Source organism: Brassica oleracea, chromosome C6 (assembly GCF_000695525.1).
Source record: "Brassica oleracea var. oleracea cultivar TO1000 chromosome C6, BOL, whole genome shotgun sequence".
Lineage (NCBI taxonomy): Eukaryota > Viridiplantae > Streptophyta > Magnoliopsida > Brassicales > Brassicaceae > Brassica > Brassica oleracea.
In genome coordinates, this window is record NC_027753.1 from 20740851 (window position 1) to 20758608 (window position 17758).

General features: G+C 31.8%; 1 protein-coding gene and 1 pseudogene across 1 annotated transcript; both read right to left on the reverse strand.

Annotated features, from left to right (window-relative positions):
- The window catches only part of LOC106297694, a 15672-nt pseudogene extending 6513 nt beyond the window's left edge, over positions 1-9159 (reverse strand).
- Positions 9160-12323: 3164 nt separating this feature from the next.
- LOC106299625 (transcription factor ORG3-like) lies at positions 12324-13176 on the reverse strand. Its single transcript, XM_013735685.1, has 2 exons — positions 12880-13176; positions 12324-12773 (listed from the first exon to the last, which is right to left on the reverse strand). The coding sequence occupies exons 1-2, from the start codon at positions 13174-13176 to the stop codon at positions 12324-12326; spliced, it is 747 nt and encodes a 248-aa protein (XP_013591139.1).
- Between the last annotated feature and the right edge of the window lie 4582 nt (positions 13177-17758).

The window sequence follows — 17758 nt, forward strand, 5'->3', positions numbered from 1 at the left end:
TTATATAATTTTTGTAATCATTTGTATTTTGTCATAACAAAAATTTTAAACCATAGATCATAAAATTTAAATGTGAAACTTTTAACAGTTTTAGTAATTTATAGCCGTTTGTAAAAATTCAAAATATAACATATACATAAAAATCTAAATTTTTATTATATGGTTATTGTGGTTGTTTAATTTATTTAATAGTTTAAAATTAAACTAATATGATAGAAGATACACTATTTTTATCGAATCTGTATTATTCAAAATCATTAATTGTCTTATATACTTTAGCCACATTGGGCAATTCTGTAAATTTTATTTAAGGAAATAGTAAAGTACATTAATGATGAATTTTTTGTTAGTTTAATAAAAAGCTTATTATATAATTAGATGGACCAACATATTTTTCTAATGACTCTAAGAATCATTCTAGTGATGATGTGGCTACAAAAAAAAGTTGCAATGCTTCTCAAATAATATATATAGGGGATTTCAAAGCGTTTTGTTATTTATGCAATTATATAACTTATAATAGCATATAATAATTACTGTGATAGTGTACATAGAAAATAAAAAAAAATTATAAAAATAAAATAAAAAAAATATTTTAAAATTGTATATATCGAAATTGTTTACTAAGAGCATGATTAACCCGGAGTTCTTATGATGAAGTTCTTAGCGGAAGTTAAGAAATAGCGGAAGTTAAGAAACTGGTTCTAACTTTTAACTAAAAAAACTAAGAACCGGTTCTTAAAGTCCTTAGCTTTTTTAGTTAAAAGTTAAGAAACAATTTCTTAATTTCCGCTAAGAACCCCACTCTAAGAATCCCGAGTTAATCATGGTCTAAATAACCAAAAACAGAACCAAAAATCTAAACCATAACTAAACCAAAACATAAACCTATAGCTAAACCAAAAACATAAACCTAAAGCTAAGTCTTCACTATCATCGCCATGACCACCAAGATGATAATAGTGGAGTACAAGTGTCTTGAAGATCTATCTGATGCCAAGTGTTCTTCACCTTCCAAAGCTACACCTAAAATTTCAGAACCTAAAGATCTATCTTCTAGTGCCGCACCACACCACGATTTGCATCCCCACAGCACGACGCCTTGCCTCCTCTGACGTCAAGCTTCTTGAAACAAATCAAAACCCTAATTGCAAACGCCCCAATCCAAACCCTAAAACTGAAACAAATGGAAACCCTAATCGAAAACATGGGTTGATGACGGGAGTGAATCTCACCGTCATTGTCTTTGAGCGGTGATGGGTTGTGTTCTGGGTACCGTTGGGTTCGAATACGGCTGCAGAGGGGAGAGGCGTTCTCGGGAGGTGACGACGGTGACGAACTCAGACCGGTCTTTTATTTTTCCTCCTGTAATCTCAATCTCTCATCTCTCTGTCTCATCTCTTATCTTTCATCTCTCTGTCATGTTTCAGAAAAAGAATGGAGAGGATCAGAGGAAGAGTTGAGATGAGAAGAGAAAAAGACCGGTATCTTCTTCTTCCTCGTGCAATCTCTCATCTCTCTCTGTCTCATCTCTCTGTCGTTTTTTTTCTTCTGAACTCAGATCTGTCGTGTTTGAGAAGACAAAAGGAGAGGACAAAACAAAATCTCCACCTTTGGATTAAAAAAATTAAGGGTAGAGATTGCAATCCTTGTGTATTCCTTTCAACCAATAGATTTTTTTTTCTTTTTTATGTATAAATATTTATAGAGTAATTGTCATGTTTATAATTGGAGGCAAGTGAAATAAAGTGAGGAAAAATGAAATTAGAGTAGGAGAGAAAAGATACTGTTTTAACGTAGAAGGATATTATATATGCGGCTTTTTATCATAGATGTAAAAAAACGCTACCTTAAATAATGAGTTATGTCAAAGATAGCATTTTTGACCAGAACGCTATCTTCTTATGCTATTTCTGCCCCATCCCCTTGTAGAGCTTTAAGCTCTTGAACCTCACAAAAAAGCTTCCGCAAATCTATTTCTTTCTCAGATTATCTTCAAAATCTGTTGGATACATCATTTTATCCACTGGTCCAAAGGTCTTCCAAGATAGAAGAACCTCACCAGCACTCAATATAAAGGAGTATACCTTGTTCTAAAACTCAAGAAAGCTTCAGCTAAGTTCAGCAAGCTGCAGTAAAGTTCATTCTCTTGCAAAACCAGTGGGTCCTCTCTATTGTCCACTAGTCCAAAACTCTTCAAGACGGAGAAAACAAGAAGCATATCGATTTATGTGGTGCTAAAGGGGTCAAGCTACCTTCTCTGGTCTAGGCTGATGAAGACAGCACTAGGAGGGCAAGGATTGTAGAAACATTGCTCACAAGCAGCTCCAAAGACAACTGGCTCTAAACCTGACAGTGGAGACAAATGGCAACAAGAAGACCTACTGGTCTTCTTGTCTATTCTACAAAGCGCACTTGCAGTTTCTATTATGGAGTCTTACTCACATTGTGAGAGTGCTAAGGAGTTTTGGGAGACTCTTTACAAGGTTTATGGCAACTAATCCCACTTAAATAGAGTGTATGAGCTCAAGAAGGCCATAAACGATCTATCTCAGGAGGAGATGGAATTTAATGATCACTTCGGCAAGTTCAACTCTCTGTGGGGTGAGCTTGATTCATTTAGACATTCTACAATAGACCCAATCATCCTCCATGAAAGAAGAGAGCAAGACAAGGTGTTTGGGCTACTCCTTACTCTCAATCCAACCTTTAATGACCTGGTGAAGCACATACTGAGGTCAGACAAGCTGCCATCTCTTGAAGAAGTGTGTTCCCAAATCTAAAAGGAACAAGGGTCACACGATTTGTTTGAAGGAAAGGAGTCTCTTTCCCTTGCCAGCCAAGCAACTGCGTCACCACTGTCATTTAAGGTGTATCATAAGAAGGATGAGGGAAGAGGTCTCAAGTGTGAGCACTGTAAGCGAGATGGTCACACCAAGGAGAAGTGTTGGGATCTTCACCCACACCTCAAACCTGCCAAGTTCAGATGAACCATGTCCATGGAGGTACAAGGAACTAGCTCAGGTTCCTTTAGTTGTAAGCTTACCTCCTGAATTTTAACATGAGCTTTTAATTGTTTTTAAGTTGTTTATGTGTGGTCTAGGCGAGTTGTCTAGCCTCTGTATTTGTCTTGTTGCATTAGTAGGGGTCTAGGAGAGTTTCCTGATCATGTACTGCATCCATGTGTCATTTAAGGTGACTAGATGAGTTGTCTAGTCTCTGTTTTTGTCATTAGAATTCATAAAAATAGCCGAAATGTCTTGTAATTGATGAGTTATCATTCTTGAACATTTAGTGAGTTGGTTGCATGGATTTGAACTGAATGAGTTGTGTAGATTTTGTCCATTACATTTTTCTTAACCATTGGGATCAGAATTGCTGAGTTATCAATGTCTGATCCTAGTGTGTGTGGTCTGATTCTTGCTGGAGTTTGAGTGATGTTTCAGGTATACAAGTGTTGTCTCTATCCATCATCAAATCAAGACAAAGAAGAAGGCTTTGCCTATGCTGATCAGAGCCTACACATGATGTATATTCTTGTTTGATCCAGAGCCTACACATGATGTATATTTCTGGCCATAGAGAGATTGTTGGTGAGGAGACCAGGTGGTAGTAAGTGGGGGCTGAAATAAAATATGGTTGGGCTTTGAAGATACTTCAAGAAGGAGTATTGATGGAGAGGCAGACCAGTGTTTGATCAGCCACACACACCAAGCTGGAGCTCCTCATGTATTGCAAGAACCGGTTGAATTAAGCGCAGACCGTTTGGTTGTTGAGCTCCTGGTTCAAAAGATAAATAAGGGGCAGTGAAGAAGAGATCAAAGGAGGAACCGGTCGACTTAAGCGCAACTGTAGGGGTGATGCGCTCCTGGTTTCAAGACTCAGTGTTGCTCACTTCTAAGCTTGGTCCTTCACTCATTTTCTCCGGATCAAGCTTGAGGAGGGGTAATGGTGAGCTATCCTGAAGGTTCATGTCGTCTAGTGCCTCACCTTAGATCATATGGAGGACTCAAGTGTCTCAAAGACACTCCTCATCAGTCCCATTCACTCATATGCAAGGGGAGTAACCAGTTTAATCTTTGAGTTGAAGTTTGATTGGTTTATGCCTTGAGAATTGATGCAAGTGTTTATGCATTGGGTTATAGGTATTTGGAGGTCTCTATATCAGAGTCTGGTCGTTCCTACACCCTTTGAAGATGGAAAGGAGTCAGAAGAAAGGGGAAAACATCAAACCAGCCAAGAGAAGAGATCTGAGACGTTGGTGTGTGCAAGTTGTGGAGTTCACACTTACAGCATAAGTTAGGCCATGATCCAGAGTCTAAGGACTCCACCATGAGTTATCTGAAATTCCTTAGACTCATTGGCGAATCCCTAGGCCTTGTTGAACTCTACTCTTTTTCCCTTAGTAAGTTTTGTCGCAAAAGGTTTTCTTGCTAAGGTTTTTAATGAGGGAGCTTCTTTAAGGTTCCAAGCTTGTCCAAAGATCTCTTATGATCAAGCTTGAGGGGGAGTGTTGGAATGAAGAAGGAAGAAGCAATGACTTAATTGTTGGAATGAAGAAAACATGACCAAAAGGAAAAAAAGTCATTGCATGATCTAAGCCAACTCATCCATAGGAATTCATTCACGGAATTCATTTCCAAGGAAAACCATCCACAGAAACCTATCCATACGTGTTTTGGAGGCAAGAGAGTGTATTTGAACTCTTGGAGCTTAAATCTGTCATATCAAACCACTTGCCTTTAGTTTAGTTTTTGTTTAATCTTTCTTTCTTGTGTATTTAAATCACTCGTAAACCACAAATGAATCCAAAAAAAAAATCATTCATTTACTCTTTACTCTCTCATCAATAACATTCTCCAATCTCTCTCTATCTAATTTTCTGGATCTAACTCTTTCTTTTTATCATTGTTTTCGAGTGCTCTTTGCTTATTCATCATCATTTCTTACACTGTCTACGTACATTTCATGGCAATATGCTTATTTGATTTATATCTAATTATTTAAAATAGTTGCCTTATTAGGTTTTACTGCAAAGTTGATTTATTATATAGTTGAAGGTTCATCGTTTATATTCATCGACTATACGTTATTTCTATTCACATCCTTGGTTGTTTTATATCATTGTGTATTGACTTTTTAGTAGTTAACTTGTTTGGTTATCAATTTTTATTACAAGCCAGTCGATTAAACAGTATGATCTACTTGTATTAAATAATTATATTTTGGTTAATTAACTGTTTTATTTCGTGACAAAAAAAGGTTAGTTAACTGTTTTACAAAATTGACTTATTGTCATTTTTACCTATTTTTATGTCAACGAAGAATCGATTCTTTTTTTACAATACAGTTGTATCATTTTATAATTTTAAATATGTTGATTTCTTTGAACTGTCTATTTGTATTTATGTCACTCAATTTAGTTTAAGTTTTGACCTTTTTTTTAAACCCTTGATTTAAAATGTGTAGGTTGATTTATCAAAGTCAACATCATAAGTGTTTACTTATTTCATCGTTTCTTATATTTTTTAAATTTATCAGCATACTGCTTCTAGAACATTTACCATATAGCTTAGCAAAAAAAAATACCTCATAAGTGTAATTAATGTTAATTGTAATTTTTATTTATAATTCTCATTATTAATGTACATGCTAAAAACAGTCACATCATTTTATTTTTATTTCTATATCTGTGAATTTTATTATTTTATTAAGGACTAAAAGTATAATTTAAAAAAGTATATGTATATCTGAAGTGTTAGTTTGGTTTCAAATCCTCAAATAAAATTTTGGATATTTCATCAAATTATCTTTATTTTTTTTATTGATACTTTTTAGTCGAAATATTAAATTTATTTATCGAATACAAGCTGGACTGTCTCTATGTTTGTGATGGTTTACAACTATGGAAATTTAGCAAGTGATCTTTCTTTACCCATATTTAAGCTGGACTTATAAGATATGATCAAATTTTTGGATTAACTGTTTTCTTAGAATATAACATATAGCTTAATAATGTCATGGGGAAAGAGAAGAAAAAAAAGCTATAAGGAAGACATATCTTAGAGTTCAATCTTAAGTTATTAGTCTATAAGAACAAATTATTACTAGTTGATGACAAATTCAAGGACTCACCTTTTTGTACAGATGGTGATTCATAAAATATGCATGCATTTGAGCTTTCTAAAGATCTGTGCCAATCAAATGAATCAGCTATTACTTCTCCACATCTTCTTTCGGACATTATTTTCTAGATCCACAAATACTCTTTACAAAGTATATAAAACCGAGCCTATTAATATTTAGAACTATGTGAAGCTAGTTATTTTTTCCACATTGAAGATATAATGTACTATAAACACTTTTGAGCATTAATCCAAAATTGTACTACCCCATATCATTTCTTTTCCTTCATTGTCTTTGCTCAGTTATACACAGAAAACTGATGAACCTAACTCTTATGGAATTTAAGACTATAGTTCCATAATGTGAAATTCTTTCTTCTGTCAATACTATTTAGTAAATGATCTATGACTTCTATCAAAAAACCAATACAACTCGTCTATCACTAACGATATGGTCAAGAGACAAGAATGTTAAGAGTATTAATAAGAAAAGGACATAACTAAAAAGAAACAAGAAAAGAGGATAACCACACAATATGAATAAATCACCTAACGAGTTTTCAGATTTTTCATATAAGTACAACATCCTTTTCACTTAACTCTTCGCTATTCATTTTGTAATAATCATCCATATTTTCCACTTGAAGATGCAAAGTGTAGAAACGCCTTTCCCTTTGAGACCTTGAAGATGAACATCCACAAGAAACCCATCTTCTTCTAGTCATTCTGTTTAGTTTCATCGGACGATGAATGTGAACCATCATTTCGTTTTCTCCGAGCCTAGTCGCGAAAACGGCGGAGACATAACGGGGACTGCCTTTGGTTGTGGCTTAACGTAATGATTTGATCCAATACACCAAGAGTTCTTACTTCTTCTGTCATAACTTCTTCACTTGCTCATGTGCTTCAAGCTCCGTGAAACGGTCGCAGGAATACTTAACCTTTTCTGCAAGAAAGTAAAGGAAAATGATTATCAGCATTATTCGTCGACTAAATGGTAACAGCTGCAAAGACAAACTTATTTATTCTGTTTAGTTTCATGGAGTTGCCACTTCAAATTAACTGATATGGTATATCACTAACTCCCTTATATATACACGGACAGAGTAAAAGAAATAAATCTATGTTGTTACTTCTTTCTTTTTTGAGCAATCCATGTTGTTACTTATTAATAAGAAACTATATGTTTCTATCATACCATAAAAAGAAATATTTAGGTCTTTACAAAGGGCATAGGTAATAGGTGACACGAGCCAGAGCCTATGTTCCACACATGAAGTAGGCCCAATCACCAATAGCTATATTGGACAAGAATCCAAACAAGAGTTGTACATGTATAACACTATAATAAGATTTTTGCTTACATATTGAAGATGACTCAGCTTGGAGAAATTGTTGGAAGCTCGTGGGAACCAGGTGGAAGATGCTTTGGGCGTCGTCTTCTCCCCTATACATAAGCAGCTTCATTATCTTAAATAAATCCTACCTCTTTGTTTATTACAATATTCATTAATTAGGCCAACTTGTTGAACATATATATATATATATCTATATATCTAACCTAAAATATGTTATAGTTTAGTGACCCAAATTTTCATATAAAATATGGTCAAAAATATTCCCAAACTTTAAATGTGAGTCAATGAGGTTTCATATATTCTTAAGAGTGACCCAAATTTCCAAACAAATATAATATGTGGAAAACTACAATTATCATCCTGTAAATTCAATCTTATTTGATATCAATATGTTTTAAGTTTTTAACCAAGCGAAAGAAACCCGTCTCTCTAAACCAATATATTTTCATTGTTTATTTAACAAAAACAAAATCAAATCCAATGATTTTTTTTTTCATTTTTAATATGATGATGCCCTCAGTTGATGATATTTGTAGGGGTTTTTTTTCTATTTAACTTGGAAGTATACCTAGTTTATGGAAAAATCTAGAGTAATTCTAAAGGAAAAGTGTAGTTTACAAATGGACTTTTTTCCGGGTATTCAAAGTTATAAGTATAAATTCATGTCCGCTTGAACACGTGTTGGAATGTATAGAGGTGTCTTTGAACCCATATTGCTTAGTAACCCAAATCTCATAAGACCACCATCAAGTGGTTATCTTAGTAGTTGTAATGCAATACAATCCTTTTGTCTTTCATCATCTTAATTAACGATACACCAAACATAATAACCTGTTAGGTATTAACTATATATTTTTTTACAAGTATTAACTATATATAATAACAAAATTTCTAAAATAAAGAATAGCAGGCCTACTTCTTGCAGTAAAAGCTTTTGCCAGCCAAAACATATTTATATTAATTTTTGTAACCGGTATTGTTGTATCGAAGCGTAGAGAACCAAAAACTTAATTGATGTTATATGTTTACATAATAGACAGTCGATAGCAAACGTTTTGGAAGCTCGTGGAAATCAGGTGGAGGATGTTTTGGGCGTCGTCATCGCCCCAAACGTTTTGGATGTTGTAATACATAAGCATCTTCATAATGTAAGCCTATACATAAGCATTTCGAATTTCTTTATCATAAATAAATCCAGCTTCATTATTTAATACAACAAGTCGATTATAATATGTATTAATTAGGTCAACTTACTGATTGATCTGAGGCTAGAAGACATGAAGGGAGATGAGAAGAAAAAAAGTTGATTTTCTTACGACGGTACCGCTCACTAGCATTGTTATTAAGCTTCTTCTTTTTTTGTGGTAACTTGTTATTAAGCTTCTTGACTGGACAACTAGGCTAAATCACGTTAGATATTTGGGTCTGGGTAAGGCAAATTAAAAAAAAAAGTTCATAATGAGTGAACACTTGTGTCACGTTTAATTTACTGCAAATAAAAAGTTTTTCTTAAAACGTGATGGACACCATATTTGTATGATTGATCGATTGGGAAGTCCTGAAATACGAAAAGAGATTTGCAAGAATTATTTTTAATACGATGTGAAGTAGATCAACAAAAAGAAAAAAAAGCCTCCAAAAGATTTGTCATTAGTTGTTACCGGATTTTGGAACATCGCATCAAACAACTAAGATTCTGGGAGACTGAACTAGGCTACGCCTGGGTATTTCGGGTATCGGTTTGATTCGGTTCGATTTGGGTATTTCGATTATTGGGTAGTTTGGGTAGGGAGTTAGAGGACTTATTTTTGGTTCGGTTCGGATAGTTTCGGGTTTGGTTCGGTTCCGATAGTAAAATTAAGAACCGGAAAATACCCAAAAAATTGGTTCTCATTTGGTTCCGGCTCGGTTATTTCGGGTAGTTCGGTTATTTTGGGTAGTTCAGATATTTCGGGTTAAATATCGGTATTTTAGGTAAAATAACAAATAGTTAGAATGGATAAAATCTTGGATATTTTGGGATTATTTTGGATATTTCATATAAAAATATACGGATAATTTTGGATACTTTTGGATAGTTCAGATACTTTGTAATAATTTATTTTTCATCAAATATTTTCGGATACTTTTCATAAATTTTTAAATTATAAATCTATATATCTGTTTATGTTATATGTATATATAATTAATATTTTTATATATTCGGGTACACGTTTGGTTCTCGGTTCGATTCCGGTCCAGTTCAGTTATTTCAGATATAGAAATATAAGAATCATTCAGATATTTGAGGGGTTCAGTCTGTTTCCAGTTATTTTGGTTCGGTTATTCGGCTCCAGTTTTTTTGCACATGCCTAGACTGAACCCATCATGTGAATTTGTTTCCATAAAAATTGATAATTATGTCCAGGATTTTGTTGAGTGGTCATGTTCGATCTACCTATTACGCAAAATTAAATCATATTGTTCATGGACATTACACTTTTACTCTCAACCCATTTAAATATCTATTCACGGAATGCATTTTTTTGTGAATTAGTCTGATTTTTTCCATAGATCTGGAATATTCCAGGTTAATATAAAATCAGACAATTATGCTTTATATATGTATATCTTCTATAATAATTTTGATATTATTAATAATATATATCATGCAAGACTTAAAATATTTTAGAGGCGTTAATAAATACAGAACCAATAGTAATTATGTTTTTTACTTTTGGAAAAACATCTATGAGAATGATACATTTTTACGCTGATTTATTATAATATTACATTTATGAGAAAGATTACATAGATGATTCGACAACCGACAATACTACATGATTTATGAGGATTTAAGCCTGACCGGATTTACTTACACCTTGTTGAAGATCCCCTTTATTTCTTAGTCTGCATAATTATTTAATAAATAGCTTTTTCCGCTAATTGAAATCTGGACCTTATATAATGTGCAATTTGCAAGAAATTGCATAACATGGAATCGAACCCTAGGCCTAAGTATAAAAGCATTTAAACCTTAACCATTAGGATACGATACTTCCACAAGAATGATATTTTTATAGTTTATTTTTTTGTTAGTTTTGCGATCTGGTTAATTTGTATTTCTCTACTATTATCTCTGTTTTAATTTTGAAATTTAAAATTTTTGCCACTAATTAAAGAAATATTAATTATAACTTTATCTTTGGTTATTTATTTCAGTATTTTGTCAACGAACAATTTTTAGACGTTTTTAGCAAGTCAAATGTAACAACCAATGATAATTAATCATTAAATGTCATCTCGGATTAAACATATAAACAAAGTCATCTTTTATTATTGTTTAGTAAAGATACACGTTTTAAAATGTTGGTAAAATAATTAATAAGATTAATCAAAAGAATAGTGTAATAATGTTGTGATATTTTATGAAAGAAGAAATTAATTTATTTTTTGCCGACAAAAAAAAATTATTTATCATTTTGAAATTAGAACCTTTTGACCAAAACAAGTTTTGACAACACAAAAATAAAATAATAAAGTGGTGGCGACATCACTTGTCACACCAAATAAACCAAAAACAAATGGAGTGGCATATCTCCAAAATCAGTGAATAGCCAATCAAATGGCTTCTCATTAATTATGTATGACCTTAACTTTTTTAATAAATGGCATTATCATCTATTAACTAATAAGTGCCAATTTCACCGGCTCTTCTGAAAACATTATTTTGTCTTTTTTTATTATTATTATTGTTTTTTTGATAAACAAGTCTTCTCTTATTTAATACACCAAAACTCAACTAATGGAACTTTCGTTACAATATATATAAACAAAGAGTAGAGAAGACATTGGATCCGATTGGTTACTGCTCTAGCTTTGGATATTTTGCTGTAGAATATAAGTTCTAGGTTTTTGTGCTATATTTTTATTTTTTTACTGTAGAATATAAACCGTAGGTTTTTGTGTTGTAATTTTGCTCTAGATTTTTTTATGTAGAATCTAAAACCGTAGATTTTTTGTTGTATCTTTAATTAGATTTTTAATGTAAAATAAGTTATGGATTTTTGTTGTATAATTATAGAAATTTGGTTATGGATTTTTAAATTATAAGTAGTTGACTAAATATTAAGTTGTGATTCAAATTAAAAAAAAAACAAATGGATAAATTAAGAAACATAAATATAACCTATTATTGTATAATTATAAATGATTTTTGTGAAAATATATAATACAGATATGATATATAATCATTAAATTTGAAATTAAATTTTATTTTTATATTTATATGCTATACATAATCTTTACTTAATAATTATAATATTCTAGTCATTTATATATATATATATTATATTTATTATATATTTAGTAGAGAGATAGAGCACAATATTTGTCAAAAGAAAGAAAAAATCATTCTCAAAGCACTTAAACTAGTGCTCTAGAAAACTTGCTGTGCAAAATCGTATATTGCAAAGTTTATTATGGCTGTAGGTTTCAAAAACTAAATTACAGAAACAAGAATGTATTGGCAATAACCAATGTTGAGATGGCCTAGTGGGAAAGGTGTTATGGTTGTAACTACCACCACCCGGATTCGATTCACGGTGGGAGGTACTATTTATAATGTTTGGGTACCCGACAAAAAGGTGAAACCATCTTTTTTTTACACAAAAAAAAAGCATGTAGTGGTAATAAACTAGACAAAAACTAAATTTTATTGCTGTAATAAGAATGTAGTGGTAATTCTATTAGTAATCGACCACTACCTTCGACAAAAAAGAAAAAAAAAAAACAGAAACAAGTCTAGACCATAACGCTTGGTCAAAATGAAGAAGACATGGCTTAAAGAAATAAGAACAAATTAATATCTGAAGGAGTTTCCATGTTCCTCATACAAGTACAATATCCTTTGACTTAACTCTTCGCAAATTAGCTTGTTATCAGTCTTGCCCACTTGAAGATGCAAAGTGTAGAAAAGTCTTTCTCCTCGAGAACTCGAGGATGAAACATCCACAACAACAAAACCATCTTCTTCTAATCCATTCAACACGTTATATATCGAAAACTTATGAATCTTGGACGATGAGATTTGGACCATCACTTCGTTGTCTCCATGCTTAGTCGCAAAAACGGTGGAGACATAACTAGCAACCGCTTGTGGTTGCGGCTTAATGTAACGGTCAGTGTCTCTTTGACCCGATACTCGCCCCATGAGGTCTTCCTTCTTTTGAGTTAGCTTCTTCACTTGCTCTTGCAGCTCCGGTATGTACTTCACGGTCCGCAAAACCGTCTGAGGAATACTTAGCTTCTTCTGCAAGAAAGCAAGGACAAAAAGAAAGGGTTAATAAAATATTCTTCTTATCATTTGGTTTTTGATATAAAACACATTAAGATGACATATCAGATCAGCTACTTACCAGTTGATCGGAGGCTGGAAGACATGAACGAAGAGTTGAGAACAAAGAGTTGATCTTCTTGCGACGGTTACGCTCATTAGCATTGTGACAAAGCTTCTTGATCATGACCGAATTGTTGTCAATTCCATTTATCTCGGACGAAACAGAAACCCCAAAGCTGGTCTCATGATGAGCCACTCCATGCGTATTTGGTACCGGAAAATCAAGAAACGACGTGGCGTTGGTGGAGTAGCTCTCGTGCTCTCCAGTCAATTCCATCCCAAATTTTGGAAACAATGCAGGGCCCAATTCGCACATTTTAGCTTGATCAAAGACAAGTTTTCTAGATTATGTTTTCTCTTGAAGCTGTTTTGGTTGTAAATGTCCAGCGAATATATATATATACGTGTGTGATTGCGGATAGTAGAGCTAGCCAATTAAACAAACAAATACATCTCTGTTGTCAAATGGAAGTTGAAGAAACCATATTATAAGTGTTTTTGAAGTGTTATACGACCTAGTAAGAGAAATCATGTTCTGAGCATATACCACAAGCATATACCCAAAAAGCCCCATCTCATTGGATAGGGTTATGTATAGGGAATGTGATATATGGGGCAGATACTTATGGGGTTCATTGGATTAGAGATCTGAAAGATTTTGTTTTTCCAAATGTTCATGTATTGAATTTAGCATGTATAATAATTATGTAAAATTGATGGTGTTATTGAATTAGTTATTTATACAACTTCGTTAAAACTTATTGGAAATTAAGAATTTCATCAATAAATTTACCAAGTTAAATTTGAAAGTATTTTAGTTAATTTTTAATTAAAAGTTAATGAATCCAGACTGTATTCAAAGTTCTTTTCAGTATTTTCTTACCTTTTTTAGTTTCAATAGTTAAAAAAAATGAAAATCCTTAAAATGAGAATCAGCATTCATCAGAAATCAAATAGTATCATTTTCCATTTCAATAGAAAATAAAGTTTGACAAAAAAATATTACATCTAATTAATTTGTTAAAATTGAAAATCAGATGCTCAAATTTCATACATTTACATAAATTGAAAATTGAAAATCAGTCTCTTTTTGTTGTTGTCAAAAAAAAAAAACATATCTAGCTAGTCAAATTTTAAAGCTAAATTACTTGAAAATATTATATTTGAAAATAGATATAAACCAAGTAAACTTAAAGAAATTAATCACTTTCTTTAATTCATCATTATTAAATCACTCAAAATATTTTGGAACTTAAAAAAAATCATCAATTAGAAAGTAGACTTTTATTTTTATTTTGTTTTTAAATTCCACCAAATTATACAAATATCTTGAAAGTCCACGTAAATCTTACCAAATCTAAAGAATTCTAAAATAATCCCTAATTTAATAAACCCTCCTTATATAAGTTTCTTGAATCATTCCCTAAACTTAGTATTTTATTAATGATAGTAAAAGAGTTCATCAACGATATGTATGGAGATCAATTAGCTTAGTGTTCACCAATTATGTGGACATCCATGAGTGTTTTAAAAACCTATTAATATGTTTGAATGAAAACAGAACTACTTTACCGATTTTCCTGTAAATCAGGAAGACAAGACTTACCTACTTGATTGAATATCAACCAATTAAACATAATCTCTTCTTTTCATATTAAGTGTCATCGTAGATAATTTTTTTCGTTATAAAATAAGTGTTGTTTTCAATTTTTAATTCAAAATTTATTAATTCTATTCAGCAAATTATTTTTCTATTGGTTGAAATATTGTTAGGTGTATACGTAATTGTGATTTATATAAAAAAAAATTATTTGTTTCTTTAATCTGTGTGCACAAACCTAAAACGACACTTAAAATGAAACAGATGGAATATAACTTACTACTAACGAAATATTTTATTCTTTGTCAAAAATAGCGCTGGGCAAAAAACCTTGATCCGAAAAAGTAGTACCGAACCCGAACCGAAATTGATTAAATATCCGAAAGGGTTCAAAATTTTGGTATCTAAAGAACCGAAACCGAACCCGATCCGAACTGAAATATTTCGGGTACCCGAATGTAACCGAAATAGATTTATATACCTAAATATATTACTTATTTTTAGATTTTTAGATTTAATATATATTAAAAACATCCAAAATATATAAGATACTTTTAAGTTGTCAAAAGTAAATGTCTAAAATAGCTAAAATATATTCAAACACCAAAATACTTGAAATATCTATTGATTTTCTACCCAAATATTTAAATCAAACCAATTTATATGTTAATTTTAGGTATTTTGACATATATTATGCAAATTTATATGTAATATATTATTATTTTTTATAGATTTTGAGAAATTTTAAGCATATAATGAATATTAAAATTTTAAAAATAATTTAAATGTGTTATCCGAATCCGAACCGAACCCGCAAAGATCCGAACCGAACCCGAACCCGAACTCGAACCGAAATTTAGAAATATCCGAATGGTGCTAAAATCTTTAAATCCGAAAACTCGAAACCCGAATAGATCCGAACCGAATCCGAATGGGTACCCGAATGCTCATCCCTAGTCAAAAAGATGAAAACTCGTACATTTTGTTACTATAATTAGGACAGATGTTTAAATTATTTTCATGAGAACTAAAATTTCAAAATATCAACAAATCATGACATATTATATTATAGAAAAAGACAAAAACCCCTTAAATTTACGGATTGTTATCGGGTGGAAGAAGCTCTTCGTCCCATATTATTACATGTTATAACTTCTTTTTTTTTGGTAAAATTGTAAAGATATTATTATCAGTTTTAGATTTTTGACAGAAATACAATGAGAACAAAAAGTAGAAAAAAAAAAAAAACTAGACAGCAACTCAATCTAATCTAAGCAGGGACAGACACAACAAGCAATAAACACTATCAAGAGGCTTCTACCAATCCACAAATCGCTCGCTGCTAAAGAAAGAGTTACAGTTATAACGAGAGCTGAAACCCGGTAATATTGGCTTCCCCAATGATCTACTCTTTAAGAATTAACTCAACCAAGAACAGCTAGCTGATAACATCTTAAGCATCCACCCACAAGAAAAGACAATCACGCCAGAGGACTAGCACACCCGCATCAACAAGACGAGCGTATAGCTTGTCAGCGGATACGTAAACGATTGCAACTTGTAAGCAAATACTAGTAATATATGCTTTGCAAAAACACTATATATATATATTTTTTATTATATATACACACACATATATACAGAGCCGTGCTTAACCTTTGTTGAAAAAGGCAATGGCCTTAGGTTCCATAATTTTTAGCTAATATTTAGGGCTTCATTTTATATATAAATGCATTAGTTAGTGTTATATATATTTACATATATACTGTACATAAAAAGTTCGATTGTATATATCTTTCTTTTTTTTTCTAGATTTTAGTTTGAATTCTCTTTTTAGATTTCAATTATAAACATAGTCATTATATCTACCATTTTAGTTTTCTATGAACATACCCAAATCTTATATGAAAAATATTGCCTTAGATGTTGTGAAAAGCAAAAATTGCCTTAGACCCCTGAAAACGTTCGCACGATATATATATAATAATAATAATAATAATGTGGTATACCGATATCTAGGGCAGTTACTTAATTACTAGTTGAAATGTGATATATATATATATATTTCAAGGCATAGACTTATTTGATTTTGGTCGATTTATTTTAAAATTGTTCTTTGAATTTTTTTAATTGTTGACTTATATTTTGATTGATAAATTCATCACAACGTATTGTCGATTAATATGTTTATACTTATTAATCTACATGATATTCATGTTAACTGTTTTTTCCTTTGTCCATTTATATAATTTCGTGTTAACGTTTTAATAAATTTACCTTTTTGGAACCGTTGGTTTATATTTTTATTCAATCAACTTAATAAAAAATGATCTACTTATATTAAACATGTTTAAAATAAACAAATCAACGAAAATAAAAATTGACAAACATATCAATCAACATCTTATTATCACTCAGGCTTGGGCATTCGGGTACTCGTTCGGGTTCGGATCGGGTGATTCAGATTTTCAGATTTTTGGGTAGAGAGGTACATAACTCGTTCGGATTATTTTATACTTCGGATCGGTTCGGGTTTTTAAGGTTCAAGTTCAGATTATTTCGAATATAACCGAACCGTGTAATAAATAATAAAAAAAATTCTAGGTATCCTTGATTTGACTCTTTGAGACTAGAAACAACACTGTTGAAGTTAAATATTGAACAACTTAATATAAGATTCATGATCTTTCTGATTTGTTATTACCTTAATGAACACAAGCCTGTTTTTTTTTCTTTGTGGAATTTATATTTGTATTATTTTGAATAGAAAATAGTAAAGAATCCATCTATTCATAGATCAAAATCAAACAGAAATCAAATATTGGATAATCATGATTGTTTGAGCTTAAGCATGGATAAAGAGCAAAGAGAAAAAAAATCGCAAATCCTACTTGTAATCAAACATAAATCAAAATTGCAAAGTATAGTGATTCATACTTGTAATCGGTCATAAAATGAGTTTGAGTATGTATTGAACATATACGGAAAAGATGGAGAGACGAGAACTCACTTGCAATTGATTCCTCACGTTGAAGAAGGAGAACACGAAAAGATGAATAGGAATGGAAGATGAAAGTTTAGGTTAACTATATATATTCGGGTACTTCGGGTTATTGGTTCGGATATCGGATATAACCGAACGGGTATAGGTATCAGAACTGACTAAATCCTAAACCCGTTCGGTTTGGGTTTTTCGGGTCGGTTCATGTTCGGATTTCGGATTCGGTTATTATGCCCACACCTATTATCACTGTTTGCTATCGGAAAGTTATTTTTTGACTAGTTCATTGTTTTTTAA

What these genes read in the sequence shown, in the direction of transcription:
- LOC106299625 (XM_013735685.1), bottom strand. Translation starts at nt 13,176, where the DNA reads ATGTGCGAATTGGGCCCTGCATTGTTTCCAAAATTTGGGATGGAATTG. An exon ending in TTCCAGCCTCCGATCAACTG is followed by an intron (nt 12,774 to 12,879) that starts GTAAGTAGCTGA and finishes GCTTTCTTGCAG; the next exon opens with AAGAAGCTAAGTATTCCTCA.